The sequence below is a fragment of the Ochotona curzoniae genome, unplaced genomic scaffold (assembly GCF_017591425.1).
Source record: "Ochotona curzoniae isolate NIBS_2020 unplaced genomic scaffold, NIBS_Ocur_1.0 contig_2861, whole genome shotgun sequence".
Taxonomy (NCBI): Eukaryota; Metazoa; Chordata; class Mammalia; order Lagomorpha; family Ochotonidae; genus Ochotona; species Ochotona curzoniae.
The window spans coordinates 1311657-1337174 of NW_024465620.1; the positions used below are offsets into that span (position 1 = coordinate 1311657).

Sequence of the window (25518 nt, forward strand, 5' to 3'; positions counted from 1 at the left end):
TTCTCAGGGAAAAACAAACAAACAAATAAAAAGTTGGATCCGTGCAGTGCAGAGGACAAGATCAGAATCCAGGTAATGAGCTTGAGGGCGGTTCCATTTGTTGCCATGTCTGGTGAGATGGCCATTAGTCAGACACAGTAGTGATGGCGCCTGCCAATGGCTCGAGCCATGGGCAAGCTGCATTTCAGTGGCTACCTCCTGGCCACATAGCCCCTTGGTGCCGGAGACTGCCTCCACCACATGGTGGCCACTTGGTCAATCAAGCACCAGTAAGGCACGAGTGCTTCTGTGAACTGGACACTTGTGGCAGTGTGATCTGCGTCCCCAGGACAGCACCAGTAGCAAAGGGAGCAGGGATGAGCGGTCATGGGCGGGCCCATCCAGCGTTGACAGCTGAACACAGCCGGGACTCTTAAATAGAGCTGTATTTTCTCGTGTGGATGCACTTCAGTCACACCCCTGCTCTGTTGCCCTCCCCTCCCTCTCCTCCTGCAAACAGAGTGTCAGACAGTACAGCACACGTGAGGGCCCTTCCTATGGCACCACATCGCGGGGGAAGAGGGGCGCAGGGCACACAGCCCGGGGACGGAAGAGCCTCAAGGTACACGGTGGATACTTCTAGAACCCAGGGCACCTGGGTGCAGCACAGTGGTGAGGGTCCAGCGTTGGCAGCAGACCTGGAAGCCAATGGTTTCAAGGCGGCTGAGTGGTGAGTGAAGGGGTGGGGCGGGGAGAGGCGGGCAGGGGAGCCAGCCAGCCCACCAGTCCTGGCTGTGCCCAGCGAGGGTCTCCCTGGAAGGCACAGGAGTGTAGGAAGGGGAGGGATCTGGTCGGGAAGGGCCAGAAAGGCAACAAAGTGTCAGTGGGCACCACCTACTGTGTCACCAAGAGGAATGAGGAGTCACAGCAGCTTCCACCCCCACCCCGGCTTGGCCCAAGGTCTGTGGGCCACAGGAGCAGGCGTGTGTGCATAGGGGAACAGTCCTGTAGAACTGGACACACGCCCCAGGAGGAAGCGGACCCTGAGCCTGGGTGCACAGGCAGTCCGTGAAGGTGCCCCTGTGCAGGGCCACCACGTGGTTCCCGGCCAACGCAGGAGTGACTGCTAGGAAGGCCCTCTGGCATCCTCAGCCAACAAGACCCCTAAATGGCAGATTTGGGGATTCAGCCAGGCCCTGGGCAGCTCCAAGGTACAGAGTAAACTTTCTGAACCCCAAGAAAGGCACGGAGTTTGGGATTGTGGAGTGTGGGGGCACTGGAGTGTGTGGGGGGGTGGGGGCTGGGCTGAGCATGGGCTGGCACGGAGTGTGGCGGAGTCTGAGGCCGCCATAGCGCCCCTCCACATGCAGCCCCGCAGTGCATAGGTGCCTGGGCCGGGGTGGGCGCACGAGGCTCAGTTGCGCTCCTCGCCCAGCGAGCTGGCAGGGCTCAGGGGCTCGCTGGGAGTGCTGAGCGCACTGCTGTCCGCCGAGTTGCTGCGCTTGCTGCCACCACTGGACGATGTGCAGGAGGCCCGGCGCGGCCACTCCGGGGCGCGGATGTTGCGACGGTCTTTGGCAGCCTCTTCATCCTCATCATAGCGCTCCCCGTCTTCCCCAGGGAGCCCGTCCCGGGGCTCCTCCTCATCCTCGCTCTGGTGTGGGCTTGAATGGCGGGACAGGGAGGGAGACGGAGGCACCGAGGCCGGCCGTGGGTAGCGGTAGCCCTGGGTCTGTGCAGGAACCAAGGAATGAGCTGGGGCCCCGCAGCCATCAGCCCAGCTCTGCCCGCCCCACCAGACAGGCCAACCGCACTGACCGCATCCGCCTCGTGGGGCTCATAGGTGAAGTGGTCTGGAAAGGCCTTGGCCAGGGCCATGTGGCGAGCAGACATGTAGTACTTGAGAAAAGAAGATGTAGGGGGCGTCAGGGGCGTAGCAGCCAGAGCCCGCCTCCTGGCAGGTGGCAAACCCTAAGCATACTTGTGAGCATACATGAAGCCCACTGTGCCTGCCAGCTGCTCTCACGGCTCAGCAGGGAAGCATCACTTGCAACAGCTGCACGCATCCCCAGTGGGCACCAGTTCCAACCCCAACTCCCTGCCTATGCTCCTGGGAAAGCTGCAGAAGATGGTCCAAGTGCTTGGGGCCCTGCGCCCACCTGGGAGACCTGGATGGAGGTCCAGGCTCCTGGCTTTTTAGATTGGCGCAGTCCTGTCCATTGTGGCCATTTGGGGAGTGAACCAGCAGATGAAAATCTCTATTCCTGCCTTTTAAATAAGTCTTTAAAAAGCTACATCGTACTAACCAACCCCTCGCTAGGTACAATATCCATCTTTCTGGCCCTGCCCGTTACGTAGAAAAATAAAGCTGTGATAGGGCACTGCGATTCACATCCTCTGTGGCAGTGAAAACTCGATGCCCGTTATCTTCCCAGGACGGCTGACTGGGCGCGGAGGCTGGCCAGGGGCCGGGGCTCTAAAGTGGGTCTTTCTGAACCAGCAGCAAATTCCCTCAAGGCAGGGGCATGCTTCATTTCCCCAAGGGACAGGAATGGGTACACATCGGAGACCCCGTTCCGCATGGAGAACCCCGAGACCCAGGGCGAGGGGACAGCAAGCGGTCGTTACCCGGCCTAAGTACTTCCAGTCCAGCAGGTCGGAGAGGCGCTCAGTGCGGTTGCGCTGAATGATGCGCTGCCGCCGGCTCTGCTGGCAGAAGCTGTAGAGGAAGGAAGTGAGCTGCGAGCAAGAGTCATCCAGGCTGCGGAACCGCCGGTCCAGGATGTAGATGCCTGCGGACGCCACATCGGGGTTCAGGGGTAGGCCCCGGGAGGAGCCGGTCTCCCCCTCCCAGAGAAACACCAACACCCCCTGCCCCCACTCATGCTGGCCTTCTCTTCCTCAACGCCCCCCGCATCCCCGTGCTCAGGAGCCCAGGTGTGCTGACCGTAGGCCGAAGGGTCTGCGATGTGCTCCTCCATGAAGCAGCCGAAGCCGGAGAGGTTGGTGGAGATGCTGGGGATCCCCATCACGGTGCACTCCGCTGCGCACACAGCACAGGTGGGAGACTCACCCAGGGCCCCACCCAGCCAGCTCCCCAAGACAGCAGTGCGGGCCGGCGGAGTTAGAGGTCGCTGGGGACAGCTCAGGAAGCGGCCTTGTCCCTCTCTGTTGCGCTTAGGAATCCTGAACTTGGCTGCTGTTATTTAGGGGGGCTGGGGCAGATGGGCGTGGCCTGTGCCAGCCTGCCCAGGCTGACATCAGCGCCCACGCTGTGTTAGGAAGGCACGACGGACTGCGACCACTGGTCTGGTCCTCAATCAGGAGAAAACAGCGAACAGAGGACTGGGGGACTCAGAGAAGACCACTGTCCCTCCCGGATGTGACCACACCCCCAGCTTGGCGCTCACCTGGTGTGTACCCCCAAGGCTCATAGTAGGAAGGGAAGACCCCAAGGTGACAGCCACGGACAAACTCCTCGTAGTCCACGGGGAGCAGCGGGCTTGTGGAGGAGAGGAACTCCGGGTGGAAAATCACCTGGCCGTGAAAAAGGCCGGCTTAATCCGAGCACCTGAAGTGGCTGCTTTCCCAAGGCTCACGGGGGCCAGGGCAGGGGGAGGGAGGGTGAGCCTGCCATGGCTGCCCTGGGGAGGGCAGTGGGGGGCCGGGATCTGTGCCCAGCTCCCCTGGTCCACTCTCTCACCTTGACCCGGTCAGCACTGCTGTTGAAGAGGCCGATGCGGCGGATGGTCGTGAGAATGGGGTCTGAGGAGTCGTCCAGCATGTTGTGGGTGCACACCGGGGGGAAGGACTGCCGCTGTGGGGCGGGGCACAGTGAGGGATGGGGTCACAAGAGGGACACAGGCCAAGCATGGAAAGAATGACTTCCCAGCAGCCTCTGGGGCAAGGAACCAATCCTTGTGATGGAAAGCGCTCCCCCCGCCCCCAGAATCAGCTGGGAGCTGTAATTTCCTTTCATGAGTCGGCGTTCACCTAATTCCATCCAGCGGGGAACTGAAACAAACTGCCGTCCTCGGGAGGCTGTGGGGATGAGACACAGCCAGGGGAGCAGGTGTTGGGGGCAACACAATGGCTCAACAGGTTCATAAGCTTCCACTCTCTGGCATCCTGTATGGGTACCAGATCATGTCCCAGCTGCTCCACTTCCCATCCAGCTCCCTGCTTGTGGCCTGGGAAAGCAGTCGAGGACGGCCCAAAGCCTTGGGACCCTGCACCCGCGTGGGAGACCCGGAGGAAGCTCCTGGCATTCAGATCAACTCAGCTCTGGCTCTTGCAACCATTTGGGCAGTAAACCAACCAAAGGAAGCTTTCTTTCAGTTTCTCCTTCTCTTTGTAAATCTTCCTTTCTAATAAAGATAAATAAATCTCAAAAACAGAAGTAGGTACTGCTGCAAGCAAACTACAACGCTGAGCAGTCTGGGTATGGGTGGAGCCAGAACACGAGGGTGGGGCAAAGAGAACAGGAAGTTGTCATTCTCCATTTATGGCTGCCTTGATCTTTTTAATTTCCGTTTTAACCTCTTGTCGATTGATGCAGGGACCCAGTGAAACCGCAACTCCCAGCAGCCCCGGTGGTAGAAGCCACAGCAAAAGCCCTTATCTCATCTCCTCCCGCGGTCCTCTGAACTGACCCCTCAAGAAAAGACCACCCAAGCCAGCAGTGTCCAGGGCAGGAGGGCGCTTGGCTAGCTGCTGTGGGGGTTGCTGGTTAAGTGCCAACTCACAGCCCATACCTGTGTGGCAAAGATGGCCCTCTTCATCATGGTGAAGTCTTCCTTGTCCAGCATCTTGTTCATGTCGGGAAGGCTGCCCCTGTAAGGGAGCAGGAGTGTGCCTCTGGGAAGGGGCAACGGATGAGGGGCGGCGGCAGGAGGAGCGAGGGCCTGGAAGGGCAGAGGGCTGCGGGCCAGACACTCACACCAGCAAGGATTCATAGAGCTTCCTTCCAAACTTCTCCTTCACGGTGTTGGCCGTGTCCCTGGAAGGCACAGAGCAACGTCACACACGCACCGGCTGCCATTTGGTCGTTTCCAAGGTAGCAGGGAAGCTGAGGCCTGACCGAGGACCCTCCCAGGCTGGGGAGATGGGGAACCCGGCAGGGGAAGGGGGAGAGAGCTGGGCCTGACAGAGGAGCACTGGATCCCCCAGGCTGAACAGATGGGGAGCCCGGCGGGGTGGGAGTCCAGCACCCGGAGGGGCTTGGGGCCTCGGTGCTGCGTGGCCACTTTTCATCTCTGACTTCAGTGATCACAGCCTCGACCTCCGAAGTCGAGCTGGGGAGGTCAAGGCGTGTGCAGGACTGGCTCTCCGGGAGCCTTCCAGAAATGTCAGCTATTATTAGGACATGTCACCCGCCCTGGGCATGGGGCTGCTAAGCCCCTTTTATGAAAACAAGACAAGAAGATTCCGAGAAGGGAACAACAAACAACCACACAGGAAGAATGTCCCTCCACTGGGCACCGTCCTCAACTTTCCTTGAGGGCCGGTGCACCTGTTACCTCCTATCCCCTTGCCTTTCTTTCTCCACTCAGAGCTGCTTCCTCAGCGCCCTCGAGCCTGACAACTGTGTCTCCTATCCCGGCTCTGCTGTTTTTGTTTGTTTTGCTGGAATTCCCTCTTTAGAACTTTCCAGAAGGTGAGCAGGGTTTCATCTGCTCCCTAACTGTGTTCGCAGGAGCCGGGCACACAGCAAATGCTCATTGACTCTCCAGAGCAGCCAAGGAAGGGAGCAATGCATGAGTTTTACAGAGCACGAGGGTGTGACTAGGAGAGGGGTGGAGGAAAAGACACAAAGCCAGCAGGGTCACTGATTCTTGCAAGATGCCTGGTCGTGCTGCCACGCTTGCCCCTCTGCAGGGACTTCGGTGGGGATGCGCGAGAAGGCAGATAGCGTTAGATGACAAAACCGAGACACTCAAGTGACTAGCAGACCGCCTGGGGGACAGGGAGGGTGTGGGCCCCAGGGTCCAAGGGCTGCTGACCAAAGCTGCTTGCGCACGGCCTGGCCCTTCAGCGTCTCCACGTTGAAGTTGTTAGTCCGGGCCGGCATGATGAAGAAAGCCACCACGGTCTGTTCACTGCCGTTCACCTGGGCGGGCGACAGAGCGAGGCGGGAGGGTCAGGAGCGTCCGTGGGGTCGAGGGAAGGCCACCCCACCCAGCGCCGGCCCTCAAGGCCAAGGTCCTGAGGGCCCTGCCATGCCCCTTCCTGCCAAGGAAAGCGATAGTACCATGTTACTGGCCCCTGCCACGTGGGTCTCTGCTTCTCTTTCTGGGGGTCCCAAGCCACCCGCCCCTCCTCCTGGGTCTCATTCTTCCCAGTTAGCCAGGGCTTCCCCGATGCCACGCGGCACAGGGCCTCACGCGGAGCAGATAGTTGAGCCGGGCCAGGGCCTCCAGGAAGATGTCGGCACCCTTATTGGAGAACTCGTAGCGGCCGGCAATGAAGAAGTACAAGGTCTTGTCCAAGTTGAAGTCCAGGTGACTGTAAAAATGACGACAGGGCAGGGTGAAGCCCGGGACCCTCCACTTCCACCCTGGGCTTGAGGTGGCACATCCCAGGAGCTCCAGGGCAGGGGGTAGGGCGTGGGGGGCAAAGGAGGTCTTGGAGGACGCAAGGGCTGCTCGGGCCTCCGGGAGTTCTGTATGTACAGAAGGGGATTCACTTTAACACTGGGTCCCTCATTCCAGACTCGGGAGGCTGAGTCCTGTCGGCCCCGGCCCCCTCTCTGATGTCCCTGATGTCGGGCTCACGTACCCATAGAAATGACCACGCACAAACTCCTGGATCCGAGCCTTGCTCTGGGCGTGAAGGTTCTGGAACTCGTGCATGGCCGAGAACTTCTTCACATTCAGCCCATTGGGGGTTACAATATCTGGGGGTTGGAGGAGAAGGGCCCACACTCTGCGTCTTCAGCAGCCCCCACTCCCAGGCAACGTTTATCTCAGCAGCTCTCCCACATCCCCTTGGCATCCAGGGACCCTGTCACACAGTCGCCTTCCAGTTCATCGTCGCTTGTCACGCGGAGGGCACCACGATGGTTCGCCTTAGCTCTCTTTTCTCAAAATTAAAAACCCCTACCTTTCCATTCCCTTCGAGAACTCCACTACCTATATTAGGCAAGCATCAAATGTCAGCCATGAATGATACTAAGATCAAGAAAACTACATGTGCCATTGGCCTCCTCTGGGGTTATACAGAACCAAGTTCACATACAGGTCACATTCAAACGCTAGGGTTTCTGGGAGTTGTAGTTTTTTTTTAGTTGACATCCCACCCCTAGGGCTTCTGGGAGTTCTCGACAATTGGCCTTGGCCTAGAGAGCTTCCTGCCTCGAAGGTGATGCAGTTCCCTACCTGGCTTCCTCTTCAGGAGGTGCTGGGCCTCGATGGCGGTGATCTGGGACACAGTTGTAAAGACATGTGCGCAGTGGGCCGCGGCCCGCTCCATGCAGTAACGGTGATATATCTGTCTCTCACCGGCTTCCTTGTCCACGTTAAACTAGGACGACAAGAGACAATCTGGTCGGGGACACAGCAGAGAAAACTGGACGACCTGGGGCGGGCTGTGGCCGGCAGCTGGGCACCTCATGCCAAGGAGTCAGGGGCCGCAGAGCGAGCGAGTTGTCCCTCACACAGCCCGTCCCCGCTGCTCACATTCTCCAGGTTGTTGTAGAAGTCCACGGCGCCGGCACACAGGTAACGCCCCAGCAGGGTGGCATGAGTGGTGAAGATGGTGGCTACAGGCAAGCGCCGGGCACGGCACAGGCACAGCCCAATGCCTGCCAACCACTCGTGGAAGTGTGCCACTATGTGTGGCTTCTCTTCATTCTGGGCCAGGAACTGTGCAGATGGGAGAGAGGGGGACAGGGCTGGCGTGTGTCCACGCGGGTCACGGAGAGAAGTGGCCGAGGGGTCAAGGCAGGCAACAGGACGAGGGGTCCACAGGATGAAAGGCAGAAACACCCCAGGAGTGCTTGACCCAGCCAGCTGACCTCACCCCGGGGCCTGAGAGGAGCGGATGGTTGGGCTGACGGAAGGACCGAAGGTTTTGGGTTCCCACCTTGCTGCATGTCTATCCCTACTTTTAATGAAAACCAGATCTTCATAGGGACAATTCCCAGAATGCTCTAGCAGCAACCAATCCTCAAAGTTTTTGTCCCAGGGCATGGGAAGCGAGATTTCTTGAGTCTTAGGGGACCAGAATCAAGATGATCAGTTCTCAGATAAGCTGGGAATCCGCAACTACCCTGGGCTCAATCTGAACTGAAGCCTAGCACAGGTCAGATTAGAGAACTACAATGCCCAGAATTCCTGGCGGCGGGGGGGGGCAGGACATGACCTGCCTTAGACATAGAAGATTAGGGTAAAGGACATTGGGGTTGGGAATAGAATCTCAGGAAAAAGCTGCTGAGTCAGGGGCACCCCCGGATGCCCTGAAGCCTCCAGAATACGCTAGGAGGAGCTCGGCCTCAGCCCCGGGGACTGATGGTCACTGTAGTTTCAGGCATGGGTGGGCCACCCTGAGGTGGGCATAACAGAGGGGCCTACCTCCCCCAGGAACCATGTGGTGAGGAAGCCGAAGAGGACGGCGTCGTTGGCCTCGCGGTCGTACCAGGGCACCCCGATGTTGCAGATGTCCCACAGCTCCCCCTTCCAGCGCTCCAGAGCCCAGGCGGAGGCCCCCACGTCTAGGAGCACCACCAGAGGGCCCCCCTCGATCAGCCAGCGCCCAAAATACACCTGGGGGGGGAGGATGAGTGGGGGAGGGAGGCTCAGGGCTTCTGGCAGCTTCCGCCTGCCTTCTCCCACCCTCTGGGACCCCTCAGCAGCCACCTTATTTCTATGTGTTGTCAGCTGGCCCCTCACGTCGGGGGCAACATCCTCCTCAATGCTTGCCCAGCTTCTGCCCGGTACCCCCATCACCTCGCTTTTTTTCTCCACTCACTACCACGTTTATCTTGCGAATCGCCCAGGTGCTGTCTCCCACTTGGAGCTTCCAGAACTTGTGTGGTCACCTCAAGCCCCCTGGCCCCATCCCGGCCCCTGCCACCCTACATTTGACACTTGTCACTGTGGCCACTTTCCTCAGGCCACACACCTTTTTCTTTTTTCTTTAAGAAAATTGTAAGTACATAAGCAAAATAATTTTTTTAATTAAAAAAAAAAGACAATAAGTAAAATTGTTTATTGGGGAGGCAGAGAGAGATAGGCAGCCCGCAATCTGGCGGATTTCCCACAGATGTGAGCAGTGGCCAGGCCAGTGTCAAGAACTGGAGAGCAGTGTGGTCCCCTTGGGGCCCAGAGCTGTCCGGCTGCCTCCCCAGAGACTGGAGTCAGGAGCTGGCACGGAACCCAGGAGCCCCATGTGGGGCGTCGACATCCCAATAACAGGGGCTCAGCTGTGGGGTTCAACGCCCAGCCTCACAGCCACAATTTTAACACAGATCTTTATCTTTATTATTATTTTTTTTAATATTTATTTATTTTTATGGGAAGAGAAAAGGAGAGACAGAGAGAAGATCTTTCCTCCGCTGATTTACCCCCCAAGTGGCTGCAACAGCTGGAGCTGAGCCAATCTGAAGCCAGGAGCCAGGAGCTTCTTCCGGGTCTCCCATGTGGGTGTAGGGCCCCAAAGTTTTTTGTTTTGTTTTTAAGATTTATTTATTTTTATTACAAAGTCAGATAAACCGAGAGGAAGATCTTCCATTTGCTGGTTTATTCCCCAAATGGCTGCAATTGACCGGTGCGGTGCCAATCTGAAGCCAGGAGCCAGGAACTTCCTACAGGTCTCCCACGAGGGCGCAGGGTCCCCAAGGTTTTGAGTTATCCTGGACTGTCTTCCCAGGCCACAAGCAGGGAGCTGAATGGGAAGCGGGGCTGCTGGGATTAGAACCGAGCGAATACAAGGCGAGGACTTTAGCCACTAGGCTACCACACCGGGCCCAGCCCTTTCATTTTTCTACCTGTTTTGGACTCCTGCTACGTGTGGTCTTCCTGGGGACCGCGGCTTCGGGGCTGGGCCTGCCGCTGCGGCTTCATCCCATAGATAACCGGTCATCCCGCTCCCCAGCCCGGCTTCGCTCGGCTCAGGCCCCTCCCCCTCCCAGCTGTTGTCTGCCCTTTGCAGGGGTAGGGTGGGGGGCTATTCTTAGGAACAGCTGCCCTGGGGGAGGGATCCGCTCTGCTCTGGGGTGCCTTCGGGACACAGGCTGGCTTCATGGGCCTCTGCACCCCACCTGAGGCGAGAAGCTGAGTGGAGGAGGTGGGACCTGCACTTGGGGCCCCCTTGGGTCACCCCACCCCAAGCCTTCTTCAGGCCTAGCCTCTGAATGACAGCTGCCTGTCTCCCTTCAAGTGTAGCCTGGCACCCCCACAACGTCTCTGCATGTTTCTACATCTACCCATCTCAGCCTCCATCCCACCGTCTGCCTGCCCACCTCTTCCGTTTCCTCTCTCCTTCCTCCCGGCAGCGCCCAGCAGCCCGCCTTTCACACACAGCCTGCTCCCCGCGGCTGCCTTCCCCTTGCTTGTCCACCCTCCCACCTTCCTCTAGTCACAACGAGGGGAAAGCGCTGCGCCATAGCAAGCGAAGCATCCACCTGCAAGCACTGGGATCCCATCTGAGCACCAGTTCAAGACCCAGCTGCTCCACTTCCCATCCAGCTCCCTGCCTGTGGCCTGGGAAAGCAGTGGAGGACCCTGCACACGTGTGGGAGACCCCGAAGAAGCTCTAGGCTCTTGGCTTTGGATTGGCCCAATTCTGGCCATGGCGGCCACTTGGAGGGGAGTGAACCAGTGGATGGAAAATCCATCTCTCCTCTGTAACTGTGCCTTTCACGTAAAAACACATCCTTTTACAAAAGTCATAGCGATGGTGGTGACAATGAGGCCAACTGGTTTACCCACAGTCTATTTTCCTCGTTGAGTACAGTGTCCCTGACATTAGCCCAGCCACTCGGGCAGCCAGGAGAAGTTCCAGGGAGCATCAGACTACAGGTGCCCACGGATCTCCCTGACCCCAAACCTCCCCTGCTTCCAGCTCTGCCTGGGTCCAAGGACTCCCAGCCCCTTGGATACGCCTTGCTGACCGTCTGTCCTGGCATGGGTCACGCTGCCCTGCCTCGGTGTGGCACCCCGTTCACCTCTGCAACTGCCCAGGAAGGGCTGCCTCGCCTCTGTCTCTCTCTCTCTCTGTGGCTGGTCGGCCATTCCCCGCCTGTGGGGGCGATGGCAGGGCCCTGACCCCCTCCCCACCTCGGCAGGGCTGCGTCTCACCTTGCAGCCCTTGCTGTTCATGGAGTCCAGCGTTCTCTTGAGAGCCGGGGTCGGGGGCTCCAGCAGCTCCACCTGGGTCCGCACGCCCTGCTCCGTGTAGGGGCCCACCAGGTAGTAGTTGTCGCCCCACTCGTCACCCGTCACTTTGGCCTTCGTCTGCAGCACTGTGTAGATGCCACCCACTGGGGGCCCAAGCATGTCAGTGGAGGTCCAAGGGTGGATGACATGGGGTGAAGTGGGATGGGGAGGAAGGGGGCCAGGAACCCCTACTTTAGAGTCAGGAAGAGGAGGGGCTTGGGACCAGGAGTTGGGACACCTTGGGTGAAGGGGGCTCATGCTGGACTTCAGGTCAGGGAGTGGATAGGCTGGAGGCTTGGATATTGCATCTGAGGGTACCCGGGGTGGCCAAGGCTGCGCAGCAGGGAGCCCGCAGGCCCCTGGGGCCTCCGCGAGCAGTGCCAGGTTGAACTTGCAGCCAGACGCCCAACAGGGGTAAGGGACCATCTTCCTTCTCAGCACTATCTGGTGTTCAGCAGTTGCCCAATATGAGCCTGAATCATCAACTCCTGCCCCCAGGGACCCTGTCCTGACCCGCAGCCACAGGCGTCCCCGGGCTCGTCCCACCTACAATCCCGCCTGCAACCTGGGACCCTGACTAGCCGTGGTTCCAAGTCCCCCAAACCCTTTCTCCCCCAGGGCACTCGGGACCCAGGAGCTGCTCCCAACCACTGACCCACGTAGGGGTCACCGGCCTTCCCCGGCTCCAGTCCAGTCCAGGCATTCACACCCCCAGCTCTTTCCCACCCTGGGGCATGATAATTAGGGTCCCCAGCCTTCTCCCAGCATCACACTCCGGATCGGCTTCCCCCCAAGGCTGAGATCCCAAGCAGCCCCTCCCCTGCCAGAGCCCAGGCCTCTGGAGCACTGGGGAGTCCCTTGCACCCGCCCCCGTGGGACCCGGGTCCTGGGCGGCCCAGCCTCCTTCCATTTTAAGCCAATTCCCTCATCCCCTCCCCCCAGCGCCCAGGAGACTCCGGTGTCTTCCCCCAAGGACACAGGAGTCACAGGCCCCTCGCCCAGGGGATCAGGAACCCCCCGGCCCCCGGGAGCCCCGGCCTTCCACCTCAGGCAGTCCTCTCTCTCTGCCGCCCCCACAGCCCACTGCGTTTCTGCTTCCAGGCCCCGGCAGGCTCACCCTTGTTGGCCACCTCCCAGGCCACCTCGAAGAGCACCGTGTTCTCCAGGTCGAACTCATCCTCCCACTCTTCCAGTCCCGGTAGCGAGGACATGGACAAAGTGCGGCTTAGAGGCATGGTTGCAGCGGGTAGGGGGTTCGGGGTGGGGGTCGAGCCACAGGTAGGGACCCCCCCAGGAGGTGTCCGAGCAATGCAACCGGGAAGGGTGCGCGGGCTGGGGGAGCTGGAGTGCGACAGGAAGCTTGCAACCAGCTGTGCTTCCTATTGCATGACGGCACTCCCGCACCCGCAGCGATCGGACCGGGCGGGAGGCTGCCGCAGCGTCACTGAGGCCCCGCAGGGTTCCTGCAGTGCAACCCGGCGGCCGCCAGGAGGCGGTGCCCGGCCCCCCCTGGCGCCCGGCAGGCGCCATTGGCTCGCGCCAGGGGGCGTGGCCGATGCGCCTCCTGATTGGCGGAGAGGAACGGGTGGGCTTAGTTCCGCCTCCACCCTAGAGAGAGGCGGGAGCCCTCCCCCAGGTGGGCGGGGCTTGCCGCCATGCTGAACGCAAAGCGATTGGCCGCCAGGTGTGTCAATCCGAAGCGGGAGGCAGCCAGGTGGGAAGGAGGAGGAGCGCGTGGGGGACGTGTGGTTGCTACACGCGCGGTGCGGGATTTTGCAATCCAGCTGGGCCAGGGTGGGGCCGGGTACCAAAGGGAGGAGTCAGGAAGCGGGGAACCGACACCCGGTTTACGGCGAGACCCCTGGCGGGTGGGCGGGGCCCGCCACGCCCCCGAAAGGCTACTTTACATATTCCTAAGGGGACCATAGAGACGTTGGGAGGACCTGGGGGCCTAGAGGGGCCCGAGCGTTCCGCTCTGAGTATACGTTTCCGTTTCCGCAGGGACAGGCGCCGTTAGTGAGCATCATGGCAACCGTGGTGAGTCTGGGCGCGTGGAGGGCTTGAAGTAGCAGCTCGCACTGTGGAGGAGACAGAGGGCCCGAGGAAGGACACTGGGCTCCTGAGGGACGGGGCGCTGGGTCCGGCAGGTCGGCGGGGATCCGGATGTGAGGGAGGGGGTGACCCCAGAAGGGCCTGGGGGACGGGGGTCCCGGAATCTCTGACCGCACCTGCGTGTTTGTCCCAGGACTACAACTCCCAGAACCCCCTGAGCGGTCCCACGCGCCGACGAAGTTGGTAGAATGTTGGGTTCCCAGCCCTGTGGTACCCTGTGGTTCGTGGGTGCCCCCCATGGCGCCCAAGGAACAGGTCCCCGCGAGCAAGGAACTGCAGCGGGCCGGGGCTTCTGACTGTTTTTCGGGGTGTGTGTTGGTGTTATGAACGAGGGGAGGGCTGAGCATCAGGTGCCTGGCTTATGTGCCCCATCTTGGGGTGATGGTTTGAGGGGTGATGCCCAGGTTCCAGGGAGCAGTGGGAAGTCGCCTCGACAGGGAGGAGGTGAGAGACCCAGAGGGAAGGATGGGACTCTGGGGACCCAGGCCAGGGCTGGCTCAGTGTGCTTTGCTGTCCTGTTAGGAAAAGCTGGGAGCTCTGAAGTGTCAGAAAACCCACACCCAGGCTCTCTGGAGATAGACATGCCTTCTCAGAGCACACGCCTGGATAACACGGTTGCACAGCCGTGGGTCGCAGCAGTCAGTCTGAAAACATGGCCATGACCACCCGTGTCTTCTTACCTGCCCCTTCCCGGCCTCTCTCCATCGCCAGCCTGAGGCAGTCGCTTTGCCTGCTCGAGATATTTCCTCAACATTGTGTGTTTAAAATTCCGTGTTGTAGCAGGTGTCAGAACTTCATCCCTTTCTTTAAAAAAAGAGAAAGATGATTTTTTATATTGGGCCCAGTGCCGTGGCTCAATTGGCCGAATCTTCACTTGCACACACCAGGATCCCACATGGGTACTGGCTCGTGTCCCGGCTACTCCGTTTCCCATCCAGCTCCCTGCTTGTGGCCTGGGAAAGCAGCAGAGGATGGCCCAAACCCTTGGGACCCTGCACCTGTGTGAGAGAACTCCTGTCTCCTGACTTTGGATTGGCTCAACTCTTAACTATTACAGCCACTTGAGCAGTGAACCAGCCTACAAAAGATCTTTCTGCCTCTCTTCTCTGTGTATCTGACTTTCCAATGATAATAAATCTAAAACTTTTTTAAATCTTTTGAAAAGTTAAGTGGCAGAGAAAAAGACAGAAAAAGTGAGATCTTCCATTTGTTCGTTCACCCCCCAAAATAGCTGTGACAGCCAGAGCTGAGCCGTTCAAAAGCCAGGAACATGTTACTGGTTTCCCACGTGGGAGGAGAGTCCCAAGCACTTGGGCCTCCTCTGCTGCTTTCCCAGGTGCGTTATCAGGGAGCTGGACCAGAGGCCAGGGATGCCAGTATTGCAGGAGGCAGCTCTAACAGGCCTGGCCACGACACTGGCCCAGCACTTCATTCCTTGCTGTGGCTCAGGAGAGCTCGTTTATCCGTCCATCAGCTGATGGGTATTTGGATTGGCCGACTTGGCCACCAGGGACTGGTCAGTGTGGCTCTCCAGGGGGTCTTGAATCACCCCAGGCAGTGGCTGCCTGTCCTGCACTGCCCCCACGTGATGAGGGCTCGCAGGCAGGCCTTGCCTCTGGACCCCTGGAGTCTCAGGACCCTCGGGTCACTCACACTGGGCTCCTGTCGGGTGTACTCAGTCCCTCCTTGCGTCACTTAGACCACACGCTTGTCGTGGCCTACGGGGATGGCTGACGGCCAGCCGGGAACCAGGCCCTTCACGTGCATGAGCACCAAGACCTGGAACTGCGTCATCTCCCCTGAGTGTGCGGTGACAGGGGAGATTGGGTTCCTGGGCCCTCCCACACCAGCAGCGTGCCCACCAGTGGCCTTAGCCCAGCCCAGCGAGGAGCAGCTGGAAAGGAGGCCAACAGTGAGGGGCTGAGGAGATGGGGCTGTGGCAGTGTGGAACCAGAGGGTTGCAGGAGACAGCAGGGCCAGCCTACATCCAGCTTGAGGTTTGCGCCATGCTGGCATCTATGCTGCCCAGTCTCCTCATATGCAGCTGGCACTGCATGTGTGTTTGACCTTGAGGGCAGAGCTAGGGATATCTCTCTCTCTCCTCACACACACACACACAAACACACACGTCAGGGATGATGGCCATGGTGGTGTGCCAGGTGCCTGTGAGTGGAAGGCACTGGAGGACCTCATAGAGCCTGGGCAGGGAGAGATGGAGGAGGGGCTGGCAAAAGCCGGGTGCATGCGTGCTGCCATCTGATGTGTCTTCCTGCACCCCCAGACGGCCACGACCAAGGTTCCAGAGATCCGCGATGTGACCAGGATTGAGCGTATCGGTGAGTGCCTCTTACCTGCCCCTCGTCCTGGTGGCCCTGGAGGGAGACCACAGCGCTTGCACATGAGCCCTCTGGGAGAAGAGGATCCAGAGGGGGTCAGGTGTCACGGCCACCCTGCTGGCACTCCTGGTGGCCTTAAAACCTGAATGCAGCCCTGCCTGCCAAGCTGGGGGACCTGGTGGACACAGCCCTGCAGGGGAGGGCCGAGGCCCAGCTGTTGGCTGTGGAAACACGCCCTCCAGCTGCCAGAGCCAGCAGGCTGTGGGTTGAGGAGCAGCCACTGAGTGGGTGGGCACCAGTGGGGTGCATCCCTCAGGGAGAGGTGGGACAGAGCTGGGGCTCCCAGTCCGGCCTCTCCTATGAGCCTGTGCCCAGAGATGAGTTGCCCTGTGGGCAGCATGCAGCCCCCTAGTCGGGGTGGTAGGCTGCTCTGCAGGCACCCATCCTGCTCTGCCCACTCATCGGGGGTGAGCACCTTGGGAGCTGAGCGTCCAGCGGGCCAGCTGGCCTGGGTGCCTTCCCACAGCAGCAAATGCTCGTTTAAAGGGCCCACGGTCAGTCTTACCCTGTTGAAATTGCTCAACCAAGCTACATGCCGCAGGCCATAGTAAATGAGTGGGCATGGCTGTGTTGTAGTAAAGCTTTATTTGTAATGACAGGTGGCTGGGCCACCCTCCTTTAAGTAGACCTCTGGACTCGTGCCTGATCTGTGACCTCAGGACCCAGGCTGCTGACATTGACTGGCCCAGAAGTGCCCCTGGTTGGTGAACTGCAGGTGGTTGTGTGTGTGTGTGTGTGTGTGTGTATGTGTGTGTGTGTGTGTGTGTGTGTGTTGTTGTTTTGTGTGAAGATTTACTTATTTGAGAGAGGGACATTTTCTATCCCCTGCTTCACTGCCCCCCATGCCTGTACCAGCAGCAAGCTAGGACCCTGTCAGGACTGCCCCTAGGATGTCATTCAGGCCATTGTTCACCCCTTCCCAAGCACATTAACCAAAACCGGATGGGGGTGCGCAGAGAGGCCGGGGCTCGTGCCAGGCATTGTGGCGGGATGCTCATGTCCCAGGGTGTGTCTCAACTGGAAGAGCCGCAGCACCTGCCCTGGGCTTAGTCCATGGCAGGAAGCTGGTATGCGTGTCCTCGGGTTTACCCCATGGCAGGAAGCTGGTACCTGTGTGCTCCCTGGGCTTACCCCATGGCAGAAAACTGGTACCCGTGTGCTCCCTGGGCTTACCCCAAGGCAGGAAGCTGGTATCCACACGGCCACGCACAAAGAGCTCCAGTGGTCGTTAGTGCTGCAGTGGCTCGTGGTGGGATCGCTTGACTATTGGAGGCTCAGTGGCCCCTGGTGGTGATTCCAGGAGCGGTGCAGCTCCTTGAGCAGATGCCAAGCTGGCCGGTGGCCTTGTCTCTGCCCACAGGTGCTCACTCCCACATCCGGGGACTCGGCCTGGATGATGCCCTGGAGCCACGGCAGGTAGGATGGAGGGTGCGGGGTGGGACTGTGAGACTCTTAAAACCCTCTAAAGCTCTGGCTCCAGGTACACTGGAGTGACGTGGGAAGTTTTTCTGCTGTCAGACTCCAGGGAAGGGAACCTGCTTTGGCTTTGCCTGACAGTCTTCAGTCCTAGGAACCGCTTTGGTCCCCAGTGCGAGCTCCCTCATTTCTCTTGCTTCTGCTCCGCAGGCCTCCCAGGGCATGGTGGGGCAGCTGGCAGCCCGGCGGGCGGCGGGCGTGGTGCTGGAGATGATCCGGGAAGGCAAGATTGCTGGGCGGGCGGTGCTCATCGCCGGGCAGCCCGGCACAGGGAAAACGGCCATTGCCATGGGTAAGAGGCGCCGTGGGGCGGACACGCCCTCCTGTGCAAGTCCAGGCCGTGTGACCCTCATGCAGCAGAGGGTCCAGGGTACCTGGCTATGACGCTTGGCCCTAAGAGCCCAGAGTCGGGCAGCTGCAAGCCTTCCCCTGCCTCGATGTCCCACATCAGCGTTACCTGCTAAGCCCCACCTGACCTCTCCAATCCTGCTCCAGGAAGCAGGAGGGAGGGGGCCTCAGCCTGGGGGTGCCTCCCAGTGGACTTGGCCACTCTAGCAGCTCCCCAGGGGCCGGCCTCCCTGCTCCTCAGTCCCGTTGCAACACTCTGCACACCCGTGGCTATGAGGCTAGCTCGGCAAATAATTTTTTTGTTTGCACTGTGGCTGCCTCTCAATTGAGGGTTCCAGAACTGAGGAAGACTGGGAAGAGGGGTGCTGCAGAGACAGGCAGCCATCCACTGCAAGCCACCACAGTCTAGCCTTTTTGAAAGATTTATTTTTATTGGAAAGGCAGGTTTACAGAGGGAAGGAGGAGGAGAGATAGAAAGATCTTCCATTTGCTGGTTTACTCTCCAAATGGCTGCAAGTGGCTGGAGCTGAGGCAATCCGAAATCAGGAGCCAGGAGCTTCCTCTGAGTCCCCAATATAGGTGCAACTTCTCAAGGCTTTGGATTGTCCTGCATTGCTTTCCCAGGCCACAAGCAGGGAGCTGGATGGGAAGTGGAGCAGCTGGGACTCGAACCAGCCCCACTGTGCTGCAGAGTCAGCCCCTACAGTACATCTTAAAACAGAAACACAGATGATGTTGATGCAGAGTAGTCCTCCCGGGGAAGGAGAGGTGCTGGTTCACCTTGAAGGAGGTGACAGGGACCTGTTGCTGGCACCACTCCACTTAGTCCAACTCCCTGCTCCCCAGGCATGGCACAGGCACTGGGCCCTGACACCCCATTCACGGCCATTGCCGGCAGTGAGATCTTCTCACTGGAGATGAGCAAGACCGAAGCACTGACTCAGGCCTTCCGGCGCTCCATTGGCGTGCGCATCAAGTGAGCAGGGGGCCGGGGCTGGGGCCGGGGACGCCCACCCCCTGTGCTGGCAGCTGACTTGCCCTGGGCCTCTCGGGAGCTGAGATGTGTTCTCTGCCCAGGGAGGAGACGGAGATCATCGAAGGAGAGGTGGTGGAGATCCAAATTGACCGGCCGGCGACTGGGACAGTGAGTTGTGGGACTGACCGTGTCTGGGGTGGCCCCCTCCCAGCCTGGCAGGGGACAGAGGAGGCTGCCGTAATCCAGCTGAGGCCAGGGGTGTCCCCCCTGAAGCCTAGTATGGAGCAGAGGAAGCTGCTGGGGGGATGCTGAGGCCCTGGGTGGCTGGGAGCAGGCTGTGCTGGCAGCAGGAGGCATGGCTGGAGTGGCAGGGCCGCAGACGGCAGTGGGTTAGAGAGGAGGCCTAGAAAACTCAGCACCAGGAGGCGGCTCCCCGCTGAGTTATGCAATGGGATCTGTTCCCTGAGTTTTGTAACCTAAGAAAAACGTTTTGCAATCTTTTTGGTGTAAAACAGGTTGAAAGAAACATGTAAAATAAGCATGTGGTGTAGCAAGGCTGCCTTTGCTCGCTTCTCTCCTGTTTGCTCAGCGGCCGCTGCTGCCCGGGAGGCTTGTTGCCCAGCTCTGCCTCCTACACTGGGCAGGCTGTCCAGTTTCCCTGTTTCACGCCTTGCCATGTGGCTGGAGAAGTCTCCCTTTCTGTGCTGTAGTTTACAAATCAGTGGTTGTTGCTGTTTTGGTTTGTAGCCTTGCACTCACAATACTCTGCAGCTGTCATCTGAGTCTGGTTCTAGAACATTCCCCAAAAGGAAACCCTGCCCCCATCATGTGGTTCCTGCCCATCGTGCCCTCCACTGCCAGCTCCCTGACAGCCACTACTCTGCCTTTTGGGGCAGGGGAAGGGGTGTTGTTCATTTCACACCAGCGGGGCCCCAGGGCATGCAGCCCTCCCGTCCCCCCACATCCAGCTACTGCTGCTGTGCACGGAGTCTCTGAGGTTCTGCTGGGACCCTCAGGGCACCAGGGAACCGCTGCTGTCCCAGGTACCTCCTCTTTCTCTGTGGATCCCACTGTCTCCCCGTTTCCTCCTGTTTGAGGGAGACAGATTGAAGATGCATGATTGCGTGTGCTTGCGGTACAGCCATCGTAAACAGCCTTGTAAATTAGTTCCATCTCTTGGCAGTCAGTTTTGTATGAATATTAAATGTGAGGCGAGCTTTGCCCAGTCTTTCCCACAGACATCTGGGTGCATCCACCCTGGGACGTGCAGTGGAACGGGCCAGTGCTCCCCACAGCCCTCCCCGCGCAGGCCCGTGGGGTCTGCCCCAGCTGCTCCTGGTGCAGTGACATTCAGTGAGCCTCCTTCCCGGGTGGGGGCTGAGCTGGGCTTTATCTTTATTTATTTATTTTTTAATTTGGGCATAAAATAGGAGGGTTGGTCAGTCCTTTTAAAGTTTTTTTCCCTTTTTTTTTTTTTCTTTTGACAATCTTTACGTAGTTAATTAGAGCACAAAGGTTCAAGGGCTACAGGAAAGTGGGTAAGACTATTATTCCCAATCTTTTTCCTGTATCTGGGGTAGAGAGGGAGGAAAAGGGAGAATCCCCCCCAGTCTCCCACCCATCCCGGGACCCTGATGTGGGCACACTCCGAGGGTCCTGCTCGAGTGGTTTTGATAGTTCAATAGTAGTGAATCGCTGCCAGTCTCGCCACTCCGAGCACGATGAGGTCACTGAGGAATCCTCTGACTGACATAGTCCATCTCAGAGTCTCGGTGTGCCCAGTTTTTCACTGCCAACATATGTCTGGGGTAGTTGATTGATTTGTTCTGTCCTCTGTCTTTTCATGGTTGGGGTTCTGAGTCTGGCAGTTCGACTGGGGAGATCTCCAAACTTTGTCTGAGGTGTTCCCAGACCAGGTTCTGGTGTGTACTGGCAGGCACAGGGCCCGGCACAGTCCATCGCCCCCATCAGCTGGTGGTTGCAGTTACCGGGTCGGTTCTGTTTCCAGCCCTGTCTTCCATTGGAACCAATGAGTGTTGGAGTCCAGCCTGATTTTGCCCAGTATGCACTTAGCCCTCACATAAACCAGAGTGACCTGCAGCCTAGTCGGAGTGACCCACAATAACCCCCACCAGGCCCACCCACTGGGGCCCCGGTTCCCGTGCTTGCCAGTGTGTGCAGCAGACTAGTCCAGTCTGTCCCACATCCCATTGAGCTCTCACACACGCCAACGGGCATTGAAGACGGACCCGGCCTGGCACCTACCAGCGGCCAAAATGGTGCTAGAAGTTTTAACCCCCACGTCCCAAGGTCGTCCCCTCTCCAGTCTCCTCCACCACGCAGTGTTGGCAGAGGGTAGGGCCCACACCCGCCCTGTTCTCCAGACTTCCCCTCTCAGTGCACTCACCGTGAAGGGAGCAGCCGCTAGGACTCGGGTAGGCCCTGGGACAGCTCACTGTGTGTACGCAGTGGCTGGAATCGGGGTTCTGAGGATGAAGACAGACCTAACCTGGCAACCACCCAAAGATTTAATTCTTTATTGACAGAGTTACAGAAAGGGAGGGAGATACAGGAGAGATTTTTCATCTGCTGCTCTCTTGCGGGTGCAGGGTCCCAAGGCTTTGGGCCGTCCTCGGCTACTTTCCCAGGCCACAGGCAGGGAGCTGCATGGGAAGTAATGCAGCAGCTGGGACATGAACCGGTGCCCAATGGGATCCAGTGTGTGCAAGGCGAGGACTTTACCCACTAGGCCTCTGCGCTGGGCGCGTCCCCTATTTTTTGTTTTGCTGTTATTTGAATGGACTCTGGCATCTCTGTGGCCGGAGGGTAGAAAGCTGCCCTGACAGGTGTTGCCTGCACGTGCACGCTCAGGGTCATGGTGGTGTTGTGGCGATGAGCAGCGTCCCCACTCTCCTCGCCACCAATGGCTATGTCAGCAGAGGCCAGGGCAAGGCTGGAAATTATTCTGGGTGCCTTAGGGCAGCACCGGGGCGCTCTGAGCCAGCTCCCCAGCTTGTCACTCCTCGCAGGGCTCCAAGGTGGGCAAGCTGACCCTCAAGACCACGGAGATGGAGACCATCTACGACCTGGGCACCAAGATGATCGAGTCACTGACCAAGGACAAGGTGCAGGCCGGGTGAGCAGTTGGGCTGTGCTGGGAGGCCGGGGAGGTGGACCACGCAGACCCCTCCTGCCTTACGAGCGACCCCCCTGCCTCTTCCTGCCCCCAGGGATGTGATCACCATCGACAAGGCCACAGGCAAGATCTCCAAGCTGGGCCGTTCCTTCACCCGTGCCCGGGACTACGACGCCATGGGCTCCCAGGTGCGCCAGGACTCTGGGGGTGCCTCTGATTCTGGGCGTTGGATGTGGCCGTCTCCCTGGTCACCCCCATGACCACAGCATCTGGTTCCACTGTCCTAAGACAAGAGGGACAAGCCACTCCACCCCACATGCTCTTGAATGCCCCTCACCTCGGGCCTGGGGTTTCCGAGTGACCCCTCTCTGGCCAGACGAACCCTTGGCATCCTGCCTTCATGCCCTCCTTCCCTGCTTCCTGGCCCCTAGACCAAGTTCGTGCAGTGCCCAGATGGGGAGCTGCAGAAGCGCAAGGAGGTGGTGCACACTGTGTCCCTGCACGAGATCGACGTCATCAACTCCCGCACCCAGGGCTTCCTGGCTCTCTTCTCAGGTGGGGATCTCACCAGGCGGCTGCCAACTACTGCCCTGGCTTGCCACAGCCCCGCCACTGCCTCCCGCCCGCTGCCCTGGCCTGCCTCAGCCCCGCCACCTGCCTCCTGTCCTCCCCATGGGGTGGGGGTGTGGTCCTGCTCCCTTGCCCTTCTCCTCTGGGCACCCTGTTTCCTGTGGCACTGCTTTCCACCCTCTGTGCCCACCCACCTTGTTCCGGATACATCTGCCTGATGCCACCTCGGCTTGTGCTGCAGGTGACACGGGGGAGATCAAGTCAGAGGTCCGCGAGCAGATCAATGCCAAAGTGGCCGAGTGGCGCGAGGAGGGCAAGGCGGAGATCATCCCCGGGGTGAGCGCAGGGCAGGTGCCAGCGGGGCAGGGGCTATGGGGTGGCAGCTGGCAGTGACATGAGCCCCTGGCCCCAGGTGCTGTTCATCGATGAGGTCCACATGCTGGACATTGAGAGCTTCTCCTTTCTGAACCGGGCCCTGGAGAGTGACATGGCGCCCGTCCTCATCATGGCCACCAACCGTGGGATCACGCGGTAAGCTGGCGGTGCGGAAGCCCCTGGGTCACTGGGGTCACCGTGGGAGGTGGGCTGCTAGCACTGGGGCGCAGGCAGTGCACCCCGTCCGCATGCCGAGGCTTCAGCTGCATTAGCCACTCATTCCTGAGGGCCCGGCCTGTGCAACTTTCCGAGCGGTGACATGATTCACCACATCTCGGAAACAGGTGGCCCTCACGCACACTGTAGCCAGTAGCGAGAGCGTACGCAGAGGAGGGCGGGGCAGGGAGCCCCCACTGGCCTGGGCCTGGGTGACGGTACCAGGCCTGGCCATGTGGGGCAGTGGCAGTTGTGCCCGCCTCTTTGTTCAGTCTGTTCCTGGGGTCCTGCCAGGCAGCTCAGGAGGGAACTGGCCATCGTCCCTGCCCCATGTGTGCTGGTGCCTCCATTGAGGTAGCAAGGTTCCAGTTTGATTTCCAATTGGCGATCTGAATTAGAGTCCCAGTTCCAGCCGCAGCAGCTGTAGATCGTGGTACAGGAACCATGGGGGGCCCCTGCAAGGAGCAGTCCATGCTGTTGGTGCTGGTCCATGCTTGGAAGTCAGCCGGCCTGCTGGAATGGGGGTGCAGCTTCCAGGTGCACACTCAGGGTAGCCCAGGTCCCCATCGTTAGCACCCACCTGCCCATGGAGCTCCAGTGGCACAATCGGTTATACAGCACCCACCTGCCCAGCCAAGGTTGTGTGTGTTTGTGTGCTATTTCAAAATCTGAGGTGGACCCAGGCTCTTTATCACTGAATACTATCCATGTTCCTAAACTCACAGTGACTGACACCCTAGAGAGACAGTGCTGCTGGCTGTGGGCATGGTGTGACCGGCACAGTGCACACACTCACATACACACACCAAGGTTTCCTGTGGATCCGCTGACATGGCCTCATGGTTGGACATGGGCAGGATCTGATCCTGCGTTCTCCCTGGAGGAATTCCCCCAGGGCCGAGGCCTGGCTGTTTGAGTGTCTGCAGTCATGTCAGAGCATAGTGGTGGCACTGGGCTGTGGCAGCTGGGAGCAAGCCTGGCCCAGGTCCATCCCACAGGGGAGATTTGAGTGGAGCGGGGACGTGGGACCTTGGCGCCGTAATCCTGGCTGCAGACAGCGGCTCTGGAGGCGGCATTGACACAGGTGGGGCTGAAGGTCAAGTGCTGCCTGGCCCAGGGAGTGGGTTGTGATAGACGGGGTGGGTAGGGGTGTGAGGGTCTGAGGGGACCGAGTGAGAGCCCGCCTGTCCCTGCACCCCAGGATCCGTGGCACCAGCTACCAGAGCCCCCATGGCATTCCCATCGACCTGCTGGACCGGCTGCTCATCGTCTCCACGTCTCCCTACAGCGAGAAGGACACGAAGCAGATCCTCCGCATCCGGTGCGGGCTTGGGGCTGCCGACTTCCCCGTTCAACCATGCCTGGTGGCAACACCCTGGCGGGGGCACCCCATATCTGTGCTTGTCAGGAAAGGGGCGGGAGGAGCCTCCAGGCAGTGGGGGAGAGGGAGGTCAAGTGGTGATGCCGAAGTTGGACACAAGTTTGGTCTGTGCCTCTAGGGATCCCAGACACACACACCCCATCCCCTCCACTCCCTAGGGCCTGGGCCCTGGCTAAACCTACTCACCCTCACCTGTACCCTAATGTCTGTCCCAAAGACCTGGGCCCTGGCTGAGCCCGCTCACTCCTGCCCTGCCCTGCCCTGGCTGAGCCCGCTCACCCCTGCCTTGCCCTGCCCTGCCCTGCCCTGCCCTGCCCTGGCTGAGCCCGCTCACCCCTGCCCTGCCCTGCCCTGCCCTGCCCTGCCAGGTGTGAGGAGGAGGATGTGGAGATGAGTGAAGACGCCTACACAGTGCTGACCCGCATTGGCCTGGAGACCTCGCTGCGCTACGCCATCCAGCTCATCACGGCCGCCAGCCTGGTGTGCCGGAAACGCAAGGTTAGCATCCCGGCTGGCAGCCGTCGGTCCTGGCAGTGGCCAACCACACGTATGGCTGAACTGAGCTCTCCCAGATGGAGAAACTGAGTGGCTGGGAGGTTGAGCCCAGCCCGGAGCGGGTCACAGGAGGGGTAGAATGCCGGAGGAGCCTGGCGCCTGGGCGCGGGGGTGTTCAGGCCTCTGTGGGCCGCTGAGGACTCGCCCTTCCCTCCCCCGCAGGGCACGGAGGTGCAGGTGGACGACATCAAGCGCGTGTACTCGCTCTTCCTGGACGAGTCGCGCTCCACGCAGTACATGAAGGAGTACCAGGACGCCTTCCTCTTCAACGAGCTCAGTGAGTGTCCCCCATTGCCCTCGGCCGTCCACTGGCTGCAAGGCCATTACTGCCGGTGTGGGGACAGTGTGGGAGGCCTGGCCTGGGCAAGCTCAGCCCTGCCTTCCAGGCCCCCTGCTGACTGCACAGCCTGCTTGCTTTCTCCCCGCAGAAGGCGAGACCATGGACACCTCCTGAGCCGACGTCACCCCTCCTTCCTACCCCGCACCCCAGCCCGTTTCTACCAGAGTTAATGCACTGTGACTTTGTATAAAATGATTTTGAAACTGGACCCTGTGTGTGCGCACAGCCACTGAACCCACAGACACACCCCAGAGTGCAAACGGAGAAGCTTTATTGGGGGAGG

General features: G+C 59.6%; 2 protein-coding genes and 1 long non-coding RNA gene across 6 annotated transcripts; 2 read left to right on the plus strand and 1 right to left on the minus strand.

The window, feature by feature from the left end:
- Positions 1–49: 49 nt before the first annotated feature.
- Positions 50–12800, minus strand: GYS1 (glycogen synthase 1). 3 transcript variants are annotated; one of them, XM_040977931.1, is made up of 16 exons: positions 12472–12775; positions 11277–11458; positions 8538–8741; positions 7656–7829; positions 7356–7500; positions 6757–6874; positions 6363–6483; positions 5982–6088; positions 4919–4978; positions 4734–4812; positions 3683–3796; positions 3390–3516; positions 2927–3022; positions 2608–2771; positions 1798–1878; positions 51–1711 (listed from the first exon to the last, which is right to left on the minus strand). In XM_040977931.1, the coding sequence occupies exons 1-16, from the start codon at positions 12587–12589 to the stop codon at positions 1394–1396; spliced, it is 2208 nt and encodes a 735-aa protein (XP_040833865.1). In that variant the 5' UTR covers positions 12590–12775; the 3' UTR covers positions 51–1393. The 3 variants fall into 3 exon arrangements, with proteins under 3 accessions (XP_040833866.1, XP_040833865.1, XP_040833864.1); XM_040977930.1 differs by having other exon boundaries at positions 52–1711; positions 7656–7841; positions 8550–8741; positions 12472–12800; XM_040977932.1 differs by lacking the exon at positions 8538–8741 and having other exon boundaries at positions 50–1711; positions 7656–7841.
- On the plus strand, positions 2902–4179 carry LOC121154858. Its single transcript, XR_005883615.1, has 4 exons — positions 2902–3039; positions 3261–3392; positions 3697–3766; positions 4155–4179. It is a non-coding gene; the product is annotated as an uncharacterized LOC121154858 (long non-coding RNA).
- Positions 12801–13235: 435 nt separating the features above from the next.
- Positions 13236–25443, plus strand: RUVBL2 (RuvB like AAA ATPase 2). Of its 2 annotated transcripts, none has more exons than XM_040977935.1 (15): positions 13236–13391; positions 15748–15802; positions 17223–17278; positions 17489–17630; positions 18533–18662; positions 18764–18830; positions 21692–21798; positions 21893–21986; positions 22230–22353; positions 22610–22704; positions 22781–22899; positions 24161–24280; positions 24709–24838; positions 25058–25172; positions 25327–25443. In XM_040977935.1, the coding sequence occupies exons 1-15, from the start codon at positions 13380–13382 to the stop codon at positions 25347–25349; spliced, it is 1389 nt and encodes a 462-aa protein (XP_040833869.1). In that variant the 5' UTR covers positions 13236–13379; the 3' UTR covers positions 25350–25443. The 2 variants fall into 2 exon arrangements, with proteins under 2 accessions (XP_040833869.1, XP_040833868.1); XM_040977934.1 differs by having other exon boundaries at positions 13237–13391; positions 25324–25443.
- The last annotated feature ends 75 nt before the right edge of the window (positions 25444–25518 follow it).